The sequence below is a fragment of the Rhopilema esculentum genome, chromosome 7 (assembly GCF_057945365.1).
Source record: "Rhopilema esculentum isolate cy_ngs chromosome 7, ASM5794536v1, whole genome shotgun sequence".
NCBI classification, from domain to species: domain Eukaryota; kingdom Metazoa; phylum Cnidaria; class Scyphozoa; order Rhizostomeae; family Rhizostomatidae; genus Rhopilema; species Rhopilema esculentum.
In genome coordinates this window covers 6919651-6943249 of record NC_142821.1, presented here as the reverse complement: position 1 = coordinate 6943249, position 23599 = coordinate 6919651, and the positions used below count along the sequence as shown (strand labels likewise).

General features: G+C 38.1%; 2 protein-coding genes across 5 annotated transcripts in view; one reads left to right on the top strand and one right to left on the bottom strand.

Moving 5' to 3' along the window:
- The first annotated feature begins 25 nt into the window (after nucleotides 1–25).
- Nucleotides 26–10469, top strand: LOC135683328 (N-lysine methyltransferase SETD6). The gene is made up of 10 exons (XM_065198553.2): nucleotides 26–160; nucleotides 1828–1994; nucleotides 2260–2526; nucleotides 3067–3265; nucleotides 3899–3994; nucleotides 5103–5201; nucleotides 5984–6064; nucleotides 6571–7408; nucleotides 8030–8078; nucleotides 8604–10469. The coding sequence occupies exons 1-10, from the start codon at nucleotides 74–76 to the stop codon at nucleotides 8749–8751; spliced, it is 2031 nt and encodes a 676-aa protein (XP_065054625.2). The 5' UTR covers nucleotides 26–73; the 3' UTR covers nucleotides 8752–10469.
- Nucleotides 10470–11261: 792 nt separating this feature from the next.
- LOC135683323 (chromatin remodeling protein domino) overlaps nucleotides 11262–23599 on the bottom strand; it is a 36793-nt gene continuing 24455 nt past the window's right edge. The window contains exons 28-46 of one of the 4 annotated variants that reach the window (XM_089109341.1): nucleotides 22507–22542; nucleotides 21721–21845; nucleotides 21256–21333; nucleotides 20187–20331; nucleotides 19882–19926; nucleotides 19595–19723; nucleotides 19288–19335; nucleotides 18790–18855; nucleotides 18335–18474; nucleotides 17924–18083; nucleotides 17623–17724; nucleotides 16972–17044; nucleotides 16483–16640; nucleotides 15911–16057; nucleotides 15517–15577; nucleotides 14786–15043; nucleotides 13896–14236; nucleotides 13464–13773; nucleotides 11262–13088 (exon numbers count right to left, since the gene is read on the bottom strand). In XM_089109341.1, the coding sequence (XP_088965467.1) occupies nucleotides 12415–13088; nucleotides 13464–13773; nucleotides 13896–14236; nucleotides 14786–15043; nucleotides 15517–15577; nucleotides 15911–16057; nucleotides 16483–16640; nucleotides 16972–17044; nucleotides 17623–17724; nucleotides 17924–18083; nucleotides 18335–18474; nucleotides 18790–18855; nucleotides 19288–19335; nucleotides 19595–19723; nucleotides 19882–19926; nucleotides 20187–20331; nucleotides 21256–21333; nucleotides 21721–21845; nucleotides 22507–22542 (3096 nt within the window). In that variant the 3' untranslated portion in view covers nucleotides 11262–12414. The remainder of the gene's footprint in view (nucleotides 13089–13463; nucleotides 13774–13895; nucleotides 14237–14785; nucleotides 15044–15516; nucleotides 15578–15910; nucleotides 16058–16482; nucleotides 16641–16971; nucleotides 17045–17622; nucleotides 17725–17923; nucleotides 18084–18334; nucleotides 18475–18789; nucleotides 18856–19287; nucleotides 19336–19594; nucleotides 19724–19881; nucleotides 19927–20186; nucleotides 20332–21255; nucleotides 21334–21720; nucleotides 21846–22506; nucleotides 22543–23599) is intronic. The other 3 variants (XM_089109342.1, XM_089109343.1, XM_089109344.1) reach the window with 3 other exon arrangements.

Below are 23599 nucleotides of genomic sequence, written 5' to 3'. Positions count from 1 at the left end.
GAATCTGACAAGATTTTGGTCGTCGATCGCTGAAGTATACTTTAATGCTGACGATATTGTACTAATCAAGGCAATGAATGCCTCATCAGGAAAAGACCTTGAAGTCCTTGGGGATTTTTTAACATGGTGTGATCAGCACAAGGTCAATTTAAGTCCCAAAGTAAGTAATGTGTGTTGCTTGTTGGTTTCAGGTTTTTGTCAAATGGTCAGATTCCCGCGAAAATGATGTCGTTCAGATCAAAAAAAAATTTAGTTGATCAAAAAATGCAAGAAGATGAAAAGAAACTTAAACGGTGAAACAGATTCCCGTATGTAGAATATGAACGTAAAATTATTTTGCTGATATTGATAATTATGGTTTAGGGACTCTTGGGGGGGGGGAGGTCTTGGGGGGAGGATGTTTCAAACTTGATATACTAAAAGTTTAACAAATGCACACTCAATTTCCATTAGAATCGTGCCAATTGGATACTTTAAAGAAAAGCTTAAAATTATCTAAATTTGAGTTTAAAAAAGCATGTCTGGCAAAAATAAGGCGAAAAGGTAGTTCCATATGATACTTGTAGTATACTGTTTCCAATCAAAGTCATTTAATCAGAGTTTTTAATGACATTGATACTGAAGCTGCTACTCAAAGCATAAGTTCAATATGCAACTGAAACCCATACACCCATATTTACATCACTTGTACCTCAATGCATCAACAGCACTTTGCCCCTTCGCCACTTCTCTTGGCAGCCCCCTGCTCACAGGGGCTTCCAGTAACTCCAGGATCAGTTCACCCTTCCTCAAACCCCAAACTTTAGGTGGAAATAATGTGGCCCTGGGTATGCCAACAGTTATCTGCCAGGTTCTTGACTCTGGCTGCAGACAGCGAGTCATTTGCCTCTCTGTGACACCCATAGTGGTATTTTGTACCTATTTTGAATTGCTGAGGGTTTTTGGGTGATACTTTTATGGTCTTCTCCTCATCTCTTCCCTGCTAGCGACCACCTTTGGGTTCATTTGGTTTTGATGTGATGGCTGCAGTTTCATGTGATATTGGCCTCTGTTGTTGACAACTTGCTATTGATGAAACTGTTTTGTTAATCAGTATTAGGGAAGTTCATGTGACCAGTTCCAGGTACCATAAATTCTCCTTTAAGCCCCCTCCCCAGGAGCTATTCAGTACATAAAAATTTTATACCTGTGGCTATGGCCAATGGCAAAAAGGTAAATATAAGCCGCAATATATCAAAACACCTGATTGCAAAAATCAAAACACCTTTGGGATATGTTCTGAGATGTTTCGAAATATGTCGCATCAAAGCAAAATATATTTTTAGACAGAGAGAGAAAAAGTGATGACTTCTTATTTGGTCTCTTCGACTATGTTTGGGGTTAGTAGTTGCCGTTCTGTCAAAAACAAGGAGCCAAACGGAAGTTAGTGGTTGGCATTCTGTCAAAAACACAGAACCAAACAAAGTGGTTATCACACCTCTCATCTTATTTTTGATCAAGACAGGATATATATTTAAGTTACCTTTTAATCATTATCCTGTGTTGTTAGCCTGAGGAATGTGACCTGATAGTACTTTGTTCTTTTTTGTTTCTGCTTTTCATTGCTAGTTTAACATAGCTTGTTTTCGGTGCCTAGAAATCATCTTTTGAAACTGTTTCATTGAAACCCTATGCCAAGGATATATCACAGCAGGTCATGAATGAACACAAAACATCTGAAACGTGTCACTATGCTCCCAGGAGACATCTCATTGCAGGAAAATTGTTACTCACTCTGTACAATTTCAATTTTGGACCTTTTTTATGTGTCTTCATGAAATCTTTTAGATAAAAGTCACAAACATATCAACTAGTCATCGCTATGGAGTAGTTGCTAATGAAGATATAAGATGCAGTGAAACATTGGTCGAAATCCCAAGAAATATTGCTCTTACCCCAAACCAAAGCTCAATAGCTTCACGGTTAAGGGATTTCAAAGAGGAAAATATGGAAATGTAAGTTAATTGTTACCTGAGTTAATTTCATTAGCATGCTTAAACATAATTATCAACTGACCTTACCTCAGTTAATTATTCAGTGTGGCTAATACACTTTCATACTGAAGTAATTATGATTGCATCCTAATAGTCTGTACATGAGTTTTATTTTATCTTGATTAGTTAACATCATTTTTTGAAGCTCTCTGTTGTGTTGATTCTTCAATTGTTTGAATGATATTCTTTTATATTTTTAATAAATCTGATTTGAATTTTTAATAAGGTTGCAGCAGACAAGTGGCTGGATATCCCTTCTTCTTGCTTTGATGTATGAAATGAAAAAAGGTGATTCATATTGGGCTCCATACCTGGCTTTATGTCCAAGCATCAATGAGTTTAATCAGCCAATGTTTTGGAGGGATGAAGAGAGACAAGAAGAGCTTACAGGGATGTCACTCCTCTGGGATGTACAGAGAGATCTGTATAACATAGAAAAAGAATATCAGCAGTTTGCAGTTCCATTTATTGAAGGGAATCAAACAATAATGAAGTATGTTTCTTTGGCTAGAGATTAGGTCCGATAAATGCTGTTTCATTTTTTAGGGAAACTGGCTAATTCTAAACGCCAAAGAGACCTTTTTAAAAAGGTCTGGTAACTTCTTCCTTTTAAATGAAAGGATTAGTAGTAAACAAGAAGCTGAGAAACTGTTTCCTGTTTTTATTTTTATAATCTTTTTTAATGTGGTTTCCAGATATTTAGGTGCCATCAGAAAAGAAACCTTTGCAATCTAAGATCAAATTTTTTGCACAGATAGATCTGCATCTTTCTAATTTCTATATAAGTTTATATATCCTTAGAATGGTGTAAACCTTTTGCTTCAAAGCAATTTCTGTTATACATATGTACACAACTTTTTCATACTGTGACTTATTTGCATATATTTTTTTTTGCATCAGTTTTACTCATAAATTGTCTTCATGGATAAGCCCTTCATAGTTACCCTCAGTCTACTGAACAGGGTTTCATAGTAACAAAATCCTAAAGCAAGGCATCTTGGCAACACTTAATAAAGAACAATTTGCTTTTCAGCAAGGAAAGCCACAATCTTAATCTCTACAAACATATGGTTGGATTTGTAATGTCATACAGTTTTACTGATTATGAAACTGGTGAGACATTGATGGTTCCAGTGGCTGATCTCTTCAATCATAATACAAATAACAATGCACAGCTTTCGTTTGATGATGAGTCACTTTTGAGAATGATCAGCACCAAACCAATCAAAAAGGTATCAGCAACAGCTATTGTGATAATTCTTTGTATTGCTAAAAACAATGTTAGGCAATGCCTGTCATTCAAGTAGAACCTCCACAGGGACTTCAAAACCCCTTTGGTAAAAGCTAGCAAAATGGAATTAAAATTGTTGGAAAGAGAAAAGGAAAAATTGCCTCTGGAATACTTATATTTTGAATTCAATATCTGTAGTGTCATTTCAACAAGTTCTTGTTATGGTAAAGACCAATAAGTTTTAGAAAGGGGTTGAACAAAACTTTGTACAGCGCTAACTTACATTGGGCATTGAGCACAGCAAAAGTTACCAAATAACAGCAAGAATGCAGTGCTAGAACAGCAATCTAAGGTGCCATCTGGGAACGCAAAGCCCCACTTGCAAAATGGCAATCATAACCCAGACACTCCAACCTTATAGTAATGAAAAAGTTATCCACACTTTCAGTGAAAGTTGCCCTCAGTTTATCTCAACGAAACTCTTGCTCCATCCTTCACAGCAGTTCTGTAAAGACACATGTTTTTCAAGTCGCACCTATATCTATAAAATATTCTCAGATTTGATCATTTTCAATCAAATTCAACCTTTTCATCTTTTTTCTGTTACCCTTAGCATTATTTTGTTATTCCACAGGGTGAAGAGATATTTAATACCTTTGGTAAACTTGGAAATTCTCACCTTCTGCACATGTATGGATTCGTGGAAAATCACCCCAACCCCAATGATACGGTAAATCACTAATTATCATCATTTTCAGTTTGAAAATTGTTTACTGTTGAGTTTTGGTTGAACCTCCGAAATCCTTTATGCCACCAGGTCCCAGGAAAAGCCCCATACCTGCTAAAGTTTGCCCCAAAATAATTTGTGAGGCCTCAAAAGTTGCAACAACCAACTACCAGGGACTTATTTTATTTCAAATGTTGACAGCAGCTCAGAAATGTCAAGTATGATTATACAAATGTAGATTAAATATTAGGATGTAATCCCAATGTATGAAATTATCATAGCTTCAATTTAAGATCTTTTCATGATCTCTAATGTATTTTGATGAGAAGGACAATAACGTGTTGCATAAGACAAAAATGTTGTAAGTTTGTGAGAGAAAAAAGAATAAATGGAATTACCTGGTTCTGTAATCTTACTAGCTCTTAAAACCAGAATTCAAAAAAAGTTCATGCTTCCCTAGGACAATATGATTTAGCTCTGAAAACCTTTCTCATCAAAACAGTGAAAACAAGGCGGGGTTTGGATGTGGCAGTTATGTTAATTCTATTTTAATCAGGCTACTTCATGATCGTTGATTATGTGACCACCATGTTTTTTTGGGCTATGCTTGGAACACTAGTAACCACTGCAAAGTATTAAATTTTGACTCAAACGGCATTTATCTTGTACGATTGTGGATATTTCACGCAATATTTGCCATCTTTTTTTCAGCATTGCTTTGGCCCATTACTCTTCAGACATTTTGCTATTGATGTATTAATTATACCATATTTACACATTTTTGTTACCAACGCTAGGTTCTTCATTAAAATTGCAGTTGAAGTTGCTAACAAATCCAAACATAATTTGACGTGATAGTTCCCTTGTTCACTGTTTCTACTTTGACTCGTGGCTTCAATGTAAAATAGTTGAAATGTTCCATTTCAAAGAAATCATTTTTAGCTTATTCCAAAGCTTTGAAACGAAAGATTCATAAATGCAATTTCCTATTTTCCGACAACAAGAATCATATATTCTTCGCTTATATCATCCTTCTGAGTCAATGCAACTGCTATCATTCAAGCACAAACCTTTGTGGAAGAGCTAACGTTAAAATGTCTAAATATTCAAGGTGGAAATATCACTGACTCAAATCGTTGATGCTTTGGAAGCAACAGACGCCAACAAGATGCCAGTTTTCCAGGCAATGCTTGCCTTTATGAGGAAGATGGTATGTCCATTTTTTGCAGCCTATGCTATGTTCTGTTAGGTAACAATGCATTTCTTCTTAGTGGGAAAGGAAGTCACTGTATTAACTTTTAAACCGAAGAGTGTTTATACATTCACAACAAAGTAAAATATCCGAATCTTTGTTTTATCATTTCGGGGTCAAAGATATCGTGTTATTTTACTGTTTTGTCGCATGATAATTTGATAAACTTTCAACAACAGAAGTAGACAGTAACACATCACTGCAATGGCCTGCGCCGAACACTGGCTCCGTAGGTTCATCTGTCAAGAAAGGCGGTATTTGTTTTAGTGTGATCTATTGGGATTATTATTCTTGTTCTCATTGGCAAACAATATGTTACGTATATATTTATACAATTAGCTTATAACTTAATTAACACTAACGAAATTAGTTAAGACTCATTTTGCTATTTTTACTTCAAAAACTAGCAAAATTCTACAAACCCTTGATTAAAACAACGCACAGTCTCTGGTTGCAAGTATCTCTTTTCTGTGATTTCATCTTTCGTTTGATTTCAGAAAAATTGTTTAAATCTTTAATTTCTTTGAGCAATGAGGAACCATAAAAAGAGTGACCTCTGAACTGAACATTCTCTATTCTATATGCTGAAGTTTTTACGTTTGACTCGCAACGTTATTGGCGAACTAGTTTAAGGAGCTTTTATTACGGTTATACAGTATTTGTGGCCTAAAATATTATTTAATAATGATTGGAAATTTTCAAATGTCTTTTTAAATCATTGCTCCCGAATTTTTCTTCAGGGTATTGCAAGTGAGAAGGACCAGTTCATTTTCGGATTGTCTGGACTGAAGTCAGGTCCCGATTTGTATGCAGTTTTAAGGGTGAGCAGTATGTAGACTTTTTTCAGTTCCAGTTACTACATCATTCGCCTCGTCCGGATGTTATTTTGCGCATGCGCCTTTTTTGGTTTTGTTGGAATGGCAAGGTCACAGAATGGAAATGATTTGATATACCTGCAACTGAGTCTGAAGCTAATGCTAATTTATTTAGACTTGAAGTTGTAAATATTGCTTTTTTCTAATCTACGCTTGTCAGTTTAAAGATGAGGTTACAGTGGTGGAGTGTGTTCTTGTGAAGTAACACATATGTATTCTGAAACCAGAAAATTCTATGATACAGTTGAGTGCATATTTTCAGTAATCTACCGCTGAAATTAGGAACACCGGTTTAAACTTAAACAAGATACAGTTAAATCTAGTTTGAGCCCCCCCCCCCTGTCTCCCCCTTACATTCAATATTCCTCAAAAACTGGGCCTCCAAAGGCAATCTAATTCAACTTAAAGGACCTGTTATCATGCCTTTTACCGAAGGTGGTTTTTTATTGTAGATTCTTCATATGGACTTCAAAGAGTTCACTGGCTTATTACAGGACCACGTGAGTTGGTATCAAGACACATACTTTCTTTACTTACTTGAACATGTTCATCAGGCTACGAGCAAAGAACAGAACGGTGAGGAAGACCCAGCACAGCCCCAAAATTGTGATTCAGACGAAGATATTACCATTGTTAAAGAAGTAAGAGTTAGTGCCAGAGAGAGTAAAGAGAAGTCAGTGGCCGAAGAAGGCCTAACGAAAGCCCAAAATAATGGTTCGTTTAAATCTGAAGAGCAACCGATGAAAATTAAAGAAAAACAGAAAGTGGAAGGTAAATTGCAAAATGAGGAGAGGCTCCAATCAACTGAAAACAAAACGAAGAAGCAAAATGTAAATGAAGTCAAAGAGAAACCTGCCGAGCCGGTTGGTCAGGTTGATTCCAAGTCTGCCTGCAGGAAAGTGGAAGCGACAAGTGAAGCTGCGACGGAAGGGTCGAAATCTGAGTTAAGCAAGAAGTGTTCACCGACATCTGACGGATCTCGAAAGTCGAAAACTCGTAAAAGAAAACCGGCGAAATATGTACATGATTCTGACGATTCGGCAGAAGAATTGAATTATAAAGCTGTTAAAAAACAATATCAAAATACAAAGCCAATAACCGAAATTAATAGGGTCAATAAAAATGACATTGGTGCGGATGAAAGTGTAAGCAAAACAGTAGATATGTCAAAAGAAGACACTGCCAACTGGATTTTGAAGTTACCCCATGTAGACGACGAGCACTCTGAGGATCCTGATGATGGCAGCGATTATGGAGAAGATAGCGAAACGCAGTTACAACTGACGTATGGTGAGTCCCCAACTTGCTCAATTGGTCCAAATCTCCTCTCCTCATAGGTTATTAGTGAAAGCTTGCGCTCATCTCTGGACAATCTCCTAAAGCCTTTAAAAATCTTTCTGACAAAAAGGCAAAACTATGTTGGGTTTCCTTTCACCGGACGATCTCCTAAAACCTTTAAAAATCCTCCTGACAAAAAAGGCAAGACTATGTTTGGTTGTGGTATTTTGCTTTCTCTTGTTCATTTGCATTCTTCAAAGTCCTCGATTTTTTAGTCGTTTTATCATAAAAGATACCAGATCTTAAAAATCTTATTTAGTGAACAGTCCAAGGTTACCTATTACAGTAGTGAAGTCTGCCCTGAATCTATTCAATTTGAAACCCCGTGTTTTTAAAACTTCAGGGATATGAACAAATTAATTCAAACCCTTTTTTTGATACCTCGATAAAATGTCTAAACTTCTTTTGAAAAGATTGACACAAAAATCGGAAAGATTTTGTAGACGGGATTTCAATATCTCCCGGATCAACTCAAAGATAATTACTGTACCAAGCCATCATTTTGCAAATAATTTATGCCTCGTGTGATCTAGAATATGCAAAGAATAATATTTGGCAATGTATTTATTTCAGATCAAATTAGTAGCATTCTTCCAACAAGCTGGAAAACAACCATGCAAAGGTATTTACAATTACTTTTTTTACGTTTGGCCCTCTGAAATGGATATAATTCTTCTAGGTACCGATTTGGGGATTCATGGCTCCAAGGTCTTTTCAACAACGGCTAAAATTATTCATACTATGGAAATCAGCACTACTTGCCGTATAGAACATGAAATATTTTATTTCTTTTTTGGAAGTTCTTTCCAATAGCAGCCATTTTTCGCGTAGGATTGACAGTAAATATGGTGGAGGAGGGCAGTAAATGAAGTGATTGATTTCCCAAAGTTTTTACTTAATTTCATTAATGTTTGAAAATAAATCTTTATTGCTTCACATTCATGCTAATAAATGTTTTTCGAACTGCGAACAATATCATGGATCGCATCTTGTCGTCATTTCTGTGACATGACTTTATCCTGAGTTGTCATCAATTTTGCGGCTAATTATTTCTCTCGGAAAGTTTCAACCCACACCCCTTTCTTCATCCCACAATTAACGTGAACCACCCACGACCCAAAACATAAATTTTGTCCCATCATTTCAGTGTCATTACCAGTGCGTTGGCGCAGATGAAGCAGGACCCCGGAAAGACAAAGGCATCCAACCTATCAGAGCACGCCATTTTGGCGTTTCAAGTGAGATTAGGACAGAAAAAGATTTTACAAATGATCAAAAAGTCACTGGCAACATAGAACAATCCTGATGCATACCATCAATATTAAAATTCCAGTAAACACTTGCTTCTGAAATGGTTTCTGAAGCACGCAGGAAGTAGATGTAGAGCTGCAGTGATTTCCTTTTGGTAATGTGTAGCGTTAGTCAAACGATGCTGTAGCTTTGAGCGTGTCAGTAGTTTTCTCCCAAGGGAAAGTCTGTTAATGGGTGTTACGCCCGACGAAAGCCTCATTGATGGGAGCTACCCCCAGCGAAAGGCTGGTTAATGGGAGTTACGCCCAGGAAAATCCATGACCAGGACTTCATAGCCTAGTTGTGGTAGCACTTATTGGAACGCAGAAATTTTGCCATATTTACAGCAAATAGATATGATATAACAAGATCCAAGAAAGTCTAGTTCTTGTGACTGGAAGCGGTCGTTCGTGTAGAATTTGTCGAACGAGATTTAGGTGTTGTGTAGAGATAGTAGTTTATTGAAGCTGAACGTTATGTGAAAATGATCCATGCAGAAAATCAAGTGAAGCTACAGACATGTCCCGAAGTAAGACAGAAGTGTCTTCAGTTGTTATTCCCACAGACCAAGCATTCGTGATGATTCACAAGAACTTTTGAGACATGACTCAACCAATACGACACCAGCAGGACTTGCGAAGTTTCTGAAGAGAGAATATTCGGAGATCTAGCCTATCCGTTACATTCGATAGCTCTGCAAGTCGCAACACCAGTTGAAGATTTGCAGTTGATCCATTTTGCCAATATAGGACTGCTCGTGATCTGCGGTTATCGTGTTGCATATTTTGAAAGGAGTACCCTTTTCTTCGTCACTTAAAATGCTTGTAAACCTCGTTGTGAATTGTGAGTGTTATATAGCTCTTGATTTATTCAATGGCTCGTTATTTCGTAGATATTCGTTTTCAGGCAAATACGAGTTCTTTCTCTCGGTGCATTAAACAAAAGAGTATGTTAAAAAGGTAGTATCCCGGTGGCAAACGGACCTCTGAAACATGAATCTGTAACCTAACCACCGAGATGCTTCGTCGTAGCTTTATAGACAGGGTGTATCGGATTAGAGTTCCATTCGTAACTGTGCCATCCGGATTCAATTGTACAATTTAGCTGGATAACCTGACTGGCTTTTGCCGGGTTCTTCTTCCAATACAAGCTTTTCCCCTAGTAAGACCAGGTTTCTGTCAAAGAAACGAGGAAGTAATACATATTTGATCATGCTTGTCAACAATCCAACGGTAACGGACTTTTTAGAAATTGGTGACCCGGTGCAGGAATATCCATCCGACTTGCCGGTTATCTTGTGCAACCCTAGTTCATAGTCATGGCTATTTCGATCCTTTTGAAAGTGGATTTTACTTCAATAGATTGATCACAAGAAAGGTAATACGCCTTTTTATTTATCTGATTAACATGTGAATCCGTTACCTATGCTCACCCAACGTACCTTCGATATTCTTTAAATCACTAGAGAAGGATCAATTTTAATCGACAGGTGCCAAAGTGACTTAAGCCATTTGTCCGTGAACATTGGCCGACCAATCAGCGTTATGCTACTCGCACCTTTGTTGAGTGGCCAATAGTTGATTAGCAGATGGCTCAAGCCACTTTAGGATCTGCCGATTGCCTTTAAGGCGGCTTTAGGGTTTAGTAGTAAGGCAAAATAAGTGAAGCGTTAAAGTGCCAAAAACTGTTCTTGTTTGCTTAAACAATAACAAATTGAAGCAGCTCCTTTCTCTCCTTCGTTGTGGTATACCTACTGTTCCTGGCTGTCGATGTTCAGTTCCGAACGCCAGCCGCATGCATTGGGATGCACCGATTTGTAGGTGAATAAACTAATAAAACAAGCGGAATGAACTAGCACAAATTTTCTGGGCAGAATTATAGCATTGTCTATTGTAGCTTTGTTATTTCTGATTCATTAATTCGCCACATTATGGCAGTAGAGTAAGAAAGGTACAATACTATTATATAAAAAGCAGGTATTAGCCACGCAGTGCGAAAATGAACCAAAAAGTCGTCCATAGCCCTGGATAAGAACACTAATACGTGATATCATGCTCAGTGAACGCCCAGCGTGTAAAATTTCTTGAAGTTCACAATACTGAAGCTCTTATGAAAAGGAAAACACTCACTTTGTTACAAATTGTCGCGCTGCGCCTAGATGTACTATTAGCTAAGGAATCTTCAACAAACAAAAACTCACCTCCCCCTTACGTGAAGATCTTTAACTGCCCTCGAACAAGCCATTTGCTCCAGCGGTATCATCTCTTCTATTTTAAAAAAGGTTTCAATCCTCATTCCTTCTAAACTGAACAATAGACCCACAGTACAATACCCTTTTTAGATAAGATCAGTCCTTCATGGGCGTTATGCTTTGCATTCCAGCACTCTCTGGAGACTTAAAGGCTTTGTGCTATTACCTTATGTAATCAGCAACAAAAAACAACTTTAACGCGTTTGGGTTACGGATAACCAGAAGTTTTCAAAGGAAGGAAGATGTGAACAGATGACTAACAAATTATGACTTGATTCAGTCATTTAATGAAGTGGCTATTTACATAAAATTTAGTTCTACAAAAAATCGAAGATAATTTTCCGTATACCGATGTACATACAGGTTGTAACACTACAGTCTGGTAGTCAATAGTCTGTTTGTCTTAACACCGAATTAATTTATGGTTTAGTACTGTGTTATGCAACCCTAAAATTCTGATGCAGAAGACAATCAAATTCCCTGTGAATAAGAAAAGTGCTTAAATAAAAAGAACGTTTTCAAGTGCAACAGCTGATTACTTAGATCCACGCATTGGAAGAAATTCAAACTGTCACCGACATAGTTATTAATCGTAGCCCTGACATGGTGAAATGTCAGCTATGGCATTTTCTACATGACTGCATTCACCAAAGCTTACGTTACGTTGCCTGCCTACTGGCGAGGAGGGGGCCTGGAGAAGAATTGCGAAGGGATAGGCCAGGTTTGAGGAGAAACATATTTTTAGAGTCAACGATTCAAGGGGAAATTGTACTGTTGATTACCTTTCGCAGAACTTATTCTTTCTGATTTCGCATATCAAAGAACTTGCGTGCAAAGATTATACTCGATGAAGCGGTATGTCCTTTCATGACAATTAGTTCCAGTCTCCCCACCCTGGTGAAACAGTAATCAACCGAGTTAATGATTATATATTGCAACAAGTCCTCTTTTCCCCTTTTTTTACACTGGGCCAATTATTTCGTGTATTTACATCTACAACGTGCAGTACTTAAAGGCTACTGAAATTGGAAATAAATTGCACACGCCAAAACGTAGATCGAACCTTAATTGGTGCTAGTCTTAAATTACATCTAAAAAGCAAAGAATTGAATTACAACTACAACAAACGTTAGTGATCGCTGCCACTTTGCTTGGCGTCGGCTTTTTGTACCACTGCCCTATGCTTGCAAGTCATAAAATCAACCAGTAGCACAAATTTGCTTGCCAGGCCAAAATCGAAAAAAACATGCCCACTGGTGCTATGCTACTAATTGAACACTGTAAAGTAGCACTTTTTAGGGTAATGCATAATTGAATTGTCATACTGTCTGCCATCTGATAAATATATCAGTGTACAAATACCTAGCTTGACGGGGTAACACCAAGAAAAGGCGGCAAATCACTAAAAACAGTCAAGTTAATGCTTCTGTTGGCTTCTCCTGCGTAAGGCATACGAGCCTGATGAATTGTCCCTCCTTTCTTGCTGATCATCTTGTGAATCATCAGCCAAAGGACTCTGCTCGGATACTTTCTGTGGGGTAGGCACCCTTCTAGGCTGACTTGCTTGCGCAGGAGATCCTTGCGACGTTGCCGATTGCTGTTGTTGCTGCTGTTGCTGCTGTTGAATTTGACGCTGTTGCTGTTGCAATGCAGCAGATAAATTTTGTTGTTGTTGCTGTGGCTGCTGTTGTTGCTGTTGCTGCTGTTGAGTTGACGCTTGTTGCGCTTGCAATCGTTGCCTTTGCTGCTGTTGCAAAAGCTGTTGCGCTGTAACGGATGTTGGTGTTTGGCTTGTGATTTGGATCTGCGATTGCGCATAGAGCTGTGGTTGCGTGACTACTTTTAGCTGCACGGTTTGCGGAACCTGTTGCTGTTGTTGCGCTTGCTGGCTCTGCAACTGTTGTTGCAGCTGGCTGCTTGCAGTTGATTGTCCAGTTGACGCCACTTGCTTTGTTTGGGCTTGTAGAGTTGCTTGGAAAGCTCGTTGTTGTTGTTGCTGTGAAGAGACGACTTGCACCTGTGTTTGTCCAATGACCTGTGCAAGGTTCTGAGTTCCTTGACTTTGTTGCTGCTGTTGTAACACCAACGTTCCTGCAAGTATAACACATGACAATCAACATCGTTTTATCTAAACAATAGCCTTTAAACCGACAAAGAAATCAAACGACGTGGTACAAATACGATAGGGGTACAAAAGAGCTAATCAAATTCATTAGGGTAGACAATCTTTGCACACCCATGGTGAATTTTGCTATGGGGTGACCTTTGTATGCATTTGGTCAATCCTGATCGCGCAATATTCATAGTTCAGGTCAGAACAGACAATCGGGAATATGCTAAGGGCTTTACGCCATCATTGCAAGTATGAGCTTTGTGTTGGTTTGTTTCTGTGCATATGAAAACGTCAAAGTTTCAGTAAAACCGCTTCTATAATAAACATGACTATATATCGACCAGTTAACTCACCAGACGGGATCTGCATTGTCTGCAGTTGCTGTGGCTGAGTAAGGCGCAGTTGCTGGATACCCTGCGGTGTCTGCTGACTGACCATCGTTGCACGCAACTGGATCTGCTGCGGCAAACCTTGTTGGACCTGGATTTGCTGAGCTTGGCTGGTTCCTTGCGAAACAGTGGATCGAAGAAGTATCTGCGGAGACACAGACTGGGAAATCGACTGTGCCAGTGAGCCATTAGTCTGTTGAATAATCTGTGGCCTTGGTGTAGTTGTGGGTACTTGCTTCAGTTGCTGGGTTGTTATTCCCTGAGGCTGCTTCACCTGGAAACCAAACGGTCAATAAGAATAATTAAAAAGGGCCAATCGTTTGGTTAAATAAAAAGCAATTCAAGGTTCGAGCTTTCAATGAATACCTTTTTTCAACAATGTTTGTGAAAGAATACCTGTGTCATGACAAGCTGTGGTTTTGGAGGAGTGCCAGTAGCCGAGCGTTGCTGTTGTTGCTGCTGTTGAAATTTATTCTGCTGTTGCTGAATTTGCTGTTGTCGTTGCTGGCTTAGCTGCTGAAGCTGAAGTTGTTGCTGTGGTGTTAACTGCTGCCTTGAAATAAGTTGTTGCATTTGCGGGTTACTCTGAGCCAACTGCACTTTTTGCATAATTTGGTGTCTCTGCAAAGCCTGCTTGAGAATTTGCTGTTGCTGGGCCGGTGAGAACTGCGCAGTAGGTATCTGGGGACCTGTACCGCGTACTGGCACGGGACCTTTCATTGTCTGCACGGTAAGGCCTAGGAAAGTGTTGAAAAGTGTACATCAACTCTTTCTCAAAGACATTGTAAAAAGGGTATAATGCGCAAAAGACAGGCTATGCAAAAATACTTGGAACTAGACGTAAGATTTCACTATAACAGATAATAATGTAAGTTACATTGATATTCAGATCCTTTCGTGGGAATAAAAATAACAATACTGTTTCGGAGCTCAAAAACTGGTATATATCTGCTGTTTTAATCGTGTTTAACAGTGAGTTGTTGTCTTAACCAAAATAAAAAGAGAGGCCAAAAAAAAGTTAAAAAAACCAAGGAATTTGGTACAACGTGTGTTTTAAAAATTGGATATAGATTGAGATGAGGGGCGGAGCTGGTGAACTGAAACTACAACGGTCACTTAAATTCTTCATTAAAATTTGGCATATTTCGGGTAGCATCCCTATCTATCTTTTGAAACAATTTTGACCAGGAAATTCAATGCGAAAAATTAACGTACTGATAGAAATGAGTTTATATCATAAGGGTACTTAGCTACCCCTCAATGCTCCTAGAGCCCTGCGGACGTACCTGCGAGCTGTGCAGCACTGACTGTCACCTGCTGCTGTGGTTGCCCCTGTGTGGTCTGTTGCTGTTGGACACCCTGTTGCTGTGACTGTGATTGTTGTTGCAACTGCTGCTGTTGTTGCTGCTGTTGAAGGATGTGCTTCTGCTGCTGTAATCGCTGTTGTTGAGCTTGCTGTTGTTTTTGTTGAAGCAACGCAAGGTGCTGAGGCGTCAAGGTTTTCCCTTGTAGCAGTTGCTGGCCAGTCACGAGCTGGGTAGTTCCTTTGAAATGAAAGATATTTTTAGTTATTTTTGTTCAGCTAAATATAAAGCTAAAAAGGAATGAATAAAAGTCGTCAAAAGTCGAGATTTTCTGGTGACAAATTCGATGTTTGTTTTCGCTTTTAGCAAATTTCTTCTTGGAAATTTAGGTAGAGTGCTTGGCCTTACTGTTCATATGCACGGCCAACCTGCCCGATGGCCTTTTCACATAGTATTTACAGAATAACACAAAAGATAGGAACTCTTAACAAACTGTCTAGCTAGTAACAAATAACCCCTACGTTTAATTCACCACTTTCTTAAGAAACTCTAATTCAACACGACGCATTCTTAAGAAATTCAAAAGCAATACAACCTGGTTTAGTACAAAATTCATAAAAAGTCTCAACCAAGAAATTCTTAAAATACGGCGAGGAATATCTAATTTAAAAATACTGTTTAAGTTATAAAATAATAAATAAAACTCAGGATACCTGCAGTACCTACAATGGTCGTCCCTCCTCTAGCAAGCTGTCCCTGCGAATAATTTTTCAACTGTAAAGATATCAGATAAAGAATACAAGAGCAATGATAAACAATATTCAAGGAGCTTAATTGTAAATATGTAACCTTTACAGCGACTAGAACAGAAATTTACTAGTCAAAAGTTGTATCATTATAGTAAACATTAAGCAGACACTTTAATTATAGCTTAGTTCGAGAACGAAGTCACCGACAGCACGTTTGGTGAAACGTAACAAGTAAGAGGTTACAATCATTCGGTTGTCCTTATATCACATTAGGAGGTGATACAACATCACTACGTGTAATGGGTCTTGTTGGTACACGCAAAAGAGCTTCAAACGACCAAACCTTTAACAAACTTACCACAGTTTGGATACCAGCTGTTCCAGCCGCAGTAGCCACTATCAGGTTACCAGCCTGTTGTACAATCTTGCTAGTAGCTATACCAGTGACAACTTGACTGCTTGGTTGACCCTGAATTAATCGGCTAGCGGGTTTCGCCACTGCACTCTGGAAGTTCGAATGAATATACTTAAATACTTACTTATCTTACGAAGTCACAAAGGCAATGCTTAAAATTTTGCGACCAAACGCGCTGCCGCGTCAATCACTACAGCCTTAGCCTTGGTTTGGTCGCATACCATGAAGAGGATTCTTCGAGAAAATCCAAGATTTTCATTTGAAATCAATCATTGTGTGACTATCAAGCGATCCATTTCTAAATAAACCAATTAACATGGAACAATTGAAGCAATTATTCATTACTGTGACAATACAAGTGATGGCGGTGCATTTTGCCGTGTTATTAAGAACGCACCCTATTCATCATCAGTTTAGGCCCAAGCCTGTTAGTTTCTTTGACTTTTATTCGAAGGCATCAAACTGTGAATGCAATTCATAGCGAATAGGTCTAGAGAAATCTAAATTTAACACACCGATTGCACCTGCCCAAGGGAGACTGTGGCCATAGGACGGGCCCTCTTGGTGCCTGCAAATGAGGCCGTAGTCGTGCTCAGCTGTACCGGTGCACTGGTTGTGCCAGTGGCTGTGACAGAGGCCTGTGGGGCTGCGCCTGAAGTAAGTACCAGTCCACCTGCAAGAGTGAGGATTAGCTGCTAAATATTTCATAAAATATTTGACACCGCTTCAAGCAATAACACCTTAAAGGCAAATGTTGTAATTTACGCAAGCACAGAGACATAAAAAAGCAGGGGAGGGGGCATTGGGAACAAATACCCATGCACTTTTTAGAAAACGCGCGACAAATTGCTTTTGAGCAATAATGTTTGTCGAGGTGGTCTCACACCTGCTAGCTATACAAACGAGCCACGATTAGTGTTTATGAGACAACTGTAGTTTATTTAACTATAATCGGCCTCATTATTAAAACCTAGCAAGGTTACCATTACCCTGATGATACTTACTTTTGAGTGCAGCTGCACTTGCCACTTGTGATGCTCCAAGGGCCACTGCTTTCTGAAGATGCTGCTGGGCTTGCTAGAAAGCAATAAATATTAGAAATGGTACGAAAAGATTAACCAATTGACTATGGCATCTTTCACACATCTATCATTTCAACAGCCAACATTCAACTTTGTTATGTATGGCTTCAAGCATTATAAACCATTCAACATCAGTTTATGCATATAGTTAGTATTGCAGTGCACAAGATCAAGACAAGCGGATGATTTTCAAAACTTGCTAAACCCTGCATCTATCCTAAATTCTTGTAGTGTGACAATTCATTAACAAGCAGCATTAATAATACTAAAATAAACTACATTTTGCCATACTTAGTTATAATGTAGAACCGACAAATAAAACGTGCTATACTAGCATGATACTCCATTCGATTTCTTTGATGTATTATTATCATCATTTCGGTTAGGACTTACAGCAAACTGGGAATCACCGTTTTTAAGAAACTACCTCAGAAACATTTCATGCGCTGTCTTGTTAATTATTGGACTATGAGAGGCATGGCAAAGACAAATTATTTGCATCATTAATTGGACATCCTATCCGCCCGAGATAAGGGATTCTGTGTACAAATTAGATACGACTGTATCCCTTACCGTTTGAGTGGAAATCAGATTTCGAAATTTGCTTGCATCGGTCTTTGTGGCATCGGCTGGCTGACTTTGTTGTTGTTGCTGTTGTTGTTGTTGCTGATGTTGCTGTTTGGAAAGAAAAGAAACTGATCTCTACTACGTTTTCTATATCTAACATTGAAAAACTTTTCGTCTGTGTGTAGATGACGTAATAAAGACGGAATTTGGTGTTGACTGAAAAGTTTTTCTAAGGGTACGGGCTCCTCATAGGTCTGGTCATCGTCTACCTCGCTCAGAACATTTTGAATTAAAAGAAAACACATACCACAGATGCAGCTTGGGCATTCTGCAGTTTCTCTTTGGCGATTCTTTCAGCCCGCAAAGTTGCAAGCTGCATGGGGTTAAGGATTTTTTCATCTGTTGCTGTATTTGTGGGCAGGGTCGCGGTGTGTTTTGCATTCTTTTGGAAGCGATCAGATGACAGCCTTAAAAAGAGAAACAAAAGCTAAAACTTAGAGCAAAAACAACAAATGTTTGGGGAAGCAAATTAATCTAGTCACTGCAAAGAAAAACACAAATAAGCAATTAAAGCCGACACAAAAATTTGATAATGTACGAGACTAACAATCTTCTATCAAGGACAAACAGATAGTGACAGTTAAAATGTTAGGCTGCTTAAGACTTCAGGAAATGCATAAACTAAAAAGCTAGCAAGAGTGTAAACAGACCAACTTACACGGGCTTCAACGGAGGCTTTCGCTTTTGGGCTGCCCTTTTGTGCAGCTCGAATTTTCCCTGATGAATTCCCAGAACTTTATGTCCCTGATCATTTCCAAAAAGTGTCTCTGTCTTGACAGGAAGGTGGGACATCGGCATCTGAAGAAAATCAGGGTAAAGATCATGTAGATCAGTCATATTTAAACATGGTTAGGAACCTGCATGAAAAATCATGCGTGTGTGCGTGTGATATGGCAACAATAAGAAACAAGGAGTAGGAAGTCAACAAGTCAGAGAATATAAGATCATTAAATTTGTAAAGGATAGTTGAAAAAAAAATGAGAGTTGCCTAAATAAAATGTTTGGGCTGCACAAAATGACACGCAAATAGATTTCTAAGGCATGATGAATCTCGTAACAACTCTTAACTCTCTTCAGCATCTTGTAACAAACTCTGGCTAAAGTGATACTCACCTTGACATGCAAAGGAAAACCTTTCTTCTTCTTTGACTTTTGGTCATAGTCGTGATGCGACCCAGCCTGTAAAATAGACCAACCACACCTAATTTAACTCTGAATAAGTCATTCAACGCTGGAACTAAACAAAATTTTGCACTTTGAACACGTAATATGTAAATTGGGTTTCGGTCTTTACAGAAACACCTCTTTTTAGAATCGTACACGTGGAAAAATTATAAAGGTGAAAGTGGTAATGGAAAAAGGGCTCAGATCATATCAACTGACTGACGATCAAGTAATATTATGTTGACACATTGCAGTTCCCATGGACATATATTAAACAAAAAATACAAAGCAAAGAGAAAAAGAGACATTGACAGAAAGCTACAGGTAACGCATAAACATCACTGGGAATTCTCCATACAAAATTATAAACTGTAATTATATGATAGACTTTCATATTTTGTAAAAACTGGAAAAAATACGTCCCTTATATCTCAAAATTTCACTCACCTTTCCTTCCTCTCTTGGAAGGATAACATTCATATACCTGTCACGGCACTACGATAAAAAAGCAATAAGACATAGAAAAAAGCAATAGATCTTATAAAGTGTGTAAGAAAGAAGATGCGTAAGGGTACAACTTGGTACATTTAAAGTTTCTTAAATTCATGGACTATACCAAAATTTCATGGAATGTACAGCTAGAACCATACACGACTTTGCTGGCCTTATCACAACACATGGGAGGAAGCAAGCGGAAAAAGTTTTTCCGACTAAAAGATCCCGACTAAAATCATGTTTTGGCGTCGGTACTTACTTGTCGTGCAGACCTCCGGACGATACTGGTTGCATTGACTACATCACTGACTATATCCCAATTTGGTATTTTGTTATGCAATGTTTCGGACACAGGATCCAGGGGCAACTCTGAGATGGTGTTTACGGCCTGAAAAATCAATCGCCTGTTGTGAGTTACAGCTGACTTAAACAAAACAATCAAAACAAACAATTGACAAAAAATGTAAATACAGTAACACTGCCGGAAGATAGCAGAATAATAAAAATATTTGTTGCCGAAAATTTAAATATGTTTCGGTAACTTACTTGTAGTAAAGCCCAGTCTTCATTGATCTGCCATTCCGGTCCATGCTGTTTAAAAACGAAGAGTAAAAAATCTATTAAAATTTAAAAATGAAGGCAAGGAGTACAATCATACGGCTTCATACGTAGTCTCTTAAATCTTGGTTTGGCAAGGATTCTTTACAAAGAACGCTGAATATTCGTGACAATTGATTCGACAAGACATTCTAAATGTTAGTGTCTTAGGATTAATTAAAAGACAATACTGGATAAAAAAGAATGTACAAATCTATGAAAATTTTTTGAAAATAAAAATAAAAAAAACAAACCTGTGAGTAGTCGGGCTTGTTCGAGTGGCCCTGCAATGGCAATGCGGCTCCTTTTTGCTTTAGTTTCGACTTCTTCAGCTTAGCACGGTTTAACAGTTCCAAAGCTCTCTTGTCAAAGATTGATTTGCCTTTCGAAATGCGTTCTCTGAAATTACAAATTGTTAAAATGAAATATAAAAATCGAAACATGCTGAGAGAGGACAGAGGACCCCCACCCCTATAAAATGGTCATAGTCAAAAGAACAGGATGGTATTGCAATATAGGACTGAGAGTGCACGTAATTGAAACGTTGAAAGTTTGGGATTGCTACAAGTGCGGGCTAAGAGAGGCTGAACTGATATCAAAAATTTACCGATTTCTACTTATCATATTTTCAAGAAATTTTGCAAAAGCCCCCGTTTTCAGAGTACGACAGCCCCGTTGGAAAAGCACTATAGGTCAAGGGTGCAAAGAATGTTTAGCATCCCATAAATGAACGCAATTGAAAATTGTTTTGACGTTTAAAATCAGCTATGATTTCGTGAAGACTGAAAGAGTTATTCCCAACAACAAGAAATCAAAGCCAGCAGTGTAGAGTAAAACACGGAGCCGCTCGTGACTACCAAAAAAGAATAAGAACAGTATACACCAATTCGACTTACGACCTCGTTTTGGAAATTCCTCCAAACTTATCAACACGACTTTTTTAAGCTCAGATTTGGTTTTATCGTCATAATTTTAGGCGGGATACCATTTTTCATATTGTTTGAGCTTGTATTTTAGATTTTATGGAGAAATGAAGTTTGAAAACTTGTAAGGGATTTGACCGCAAAAATCATTCAGGGGGAAACTTTACCCCCCTAGTTGCCAATCACGGTCAAATCCTTTATAAAGTTTTTATCTTTACGTCGTCATAAAATCAATATCGTGAGCAATATCATAATGAAAACTTACAATTAGACTAAAATCATTGCTCTTAATCCGAATCTGAGGTCAAAAATTTTGTACAAAAAACTTTGAAGAATTTTTCAAAACGAGGCCGTAAGTCGAATTGGTGTATTGGTACTCCAATGCCGTGAATTAGTTTACCTTTTACGTTTGAATACCCCAAGGTAATGTGTTCTTTTGCTGTTTGACTTGACTGCATACAGATCCATGCCATTTTTCCTAGAAACAAATGATAAATCAATGCAAAAATATTAACCGTGCTGACAGCTTGAGAACTAGTGCTTTATACATATCTTAAATATAATATCTTGGTTTCATCTACTGCTAGCAAAAAGTTAAGAGATGTAAAAGCAGCATCTTGAAAAGTGTTCGACAGCATACGAGCATGAAACTAAAGCAGAACAAGATAAATTTTAATCTGTTTTAATGAGCAACGTCAAGCATCAGTATCTGGATGAAGATTACTGTAGGTTGGGTATTTCTCAAAACTGAGCATAATTTAGGCTGTGAATTGAATGAATTTTTATGCTTGACATTTTGTCCGGCTGTTAGCAGCGGCATAGTATTTATGACAACACTACTTCTGATAAATAGCAAAAGGCATACTTGAATATGTGAGTTGGTGGCAAATGATTCTCAGGAATGACACTGGATTCGTAAAGAAAGTTGAATGTTTGATCCATTATCACTTCATCTTCGCCATCATTTGGAGGGGTCGGTGGTGTCCATATCTGTAACAGACGGAAAACCAGCCACTCAGTAATAATTTATTATGGAGGTGGGTTGATTCATGGCCTGCTCCTTTTGAGGGGGAGGGGTAATTATTATAGGTGCATAAGGGGGTCTAACACATGAAAAAGTAAACCCCCGTGCAAAAAGATAGCAAATAGGTTGCTTACGTGATAAAACTGAACTTTTTTATACGGCGTTAGCAATTGTAGAGCACTGATACAATGTTTAGCTTAAAATACAGGGAAAACAAGATACCGTCTGGTAGTTTCATGAAATCGTAAAAAGTCGTACACATAAACCAGAAGTCAAATGAAAAGGTAAAAAGTTATGAGTTAGAAGCAAAAACATACAGATTGCAGATGCAGGGAATTCCAAAGAGGCTATTGAAAGTACTTCAAAAAATACGTTCTCTGAGGTACAAAAATTCTCAAAAGCGTACCCTTTGTACCCGCAAAGAAAAAGCCAGCAAAATAAAGATGGCATTTTGCAAAAAGGGGGGTAATGGCTGTGAATTAAGCCAAAGAGTTTCGATCAAACGACAAGGGTTAAATAGAAATAAGCCAAAGACGACTCCAATATGGATATCAACTCTATGATTTCTTGACAAACGACAAGAGTTAAGAAGAAACGAGCCAAAAGTGAACAAAAATAACAACTCACAGGCATTTCAGCACCAGTGTAATCGTCAATGTATGGCTAAAAAATAAACCATGCAAAAATTGATTATCTTCAAAATGCGGCGGTGGGTAGAGCTGTTGATGCTCTTTGAACGATACATTGACCTATAAATCAGTTGCTTTAAGCTTTAGGAAAATTTTCCCATAGAAGATCGTCCAGAGCATCCAGAGCATCCAAACGACGTTAGAGCATCCAATTTAATAGATTTCTAGTTGTTATAACTTTAAAAATATTAGGAGCAGTTGGACCATCTTTTTGTTCATAATCTGCATGTTTCAAGAAGCGTTCAAGTACTTCCCTTGAGATAAATGTCTGCTAAAATTCACCATCTTCCCATTTTCAAAACACGACATAGCTCACTACATCGTCCTAACCGATCAGTTCCCATTGTTTTTGCCCCAGTCCTTCAAAGGTCAAACCCACAAGAACCATCCATTTTGTAGACTTGAACATAGATGATAGAATCTAGTCAAACGACCCATTTTTTCCTTATGCCTTAGCAGACATTAGATGACAGGCTAAATTTTTAAGGGTTTCAGTTTTACTAGGCTTGTATAGTTTTCGTTCCACTAGGCTCAGTTCAGACTATAAGATTGGCTATAATTTTCACTTACCCGTTCACCTTAACTTTTCGATTAAACGTACATTGAGTCTCGGAAAAAATGCGAAATGTACGCTTAAAACGTTTGCTATAAGCAAAGTTGTGAGATCGAGATTTTCCCACCTAAACTCAGTTTTTCAGTTTTTATGTTAATTTCAGAGCCAAAAGTTTCTTCAACGTTTCTTAAATACCAATGCAATAAAGCAACTTGGAGCAACAAGAAAAAAGGTGCTTAATCGTTGAAAAGATACATTTCCACCCCCATCTTTTCGAGCAATTACTTAGGTTTAGGGTGATCAGTATAATGGTTTCTTAATTGTTTGGACATCTTAGGGCTCGGTTAATTATAGACGATTCCTTATAAAACATGATTGTACATCTAACTGGCCTACAACCGAAATGAAAACACAGTATAATTTTCCCAAGTCCTCCTTGTTGTGAAACAGCACGCATGAAACATTGTCTCTACAGTAC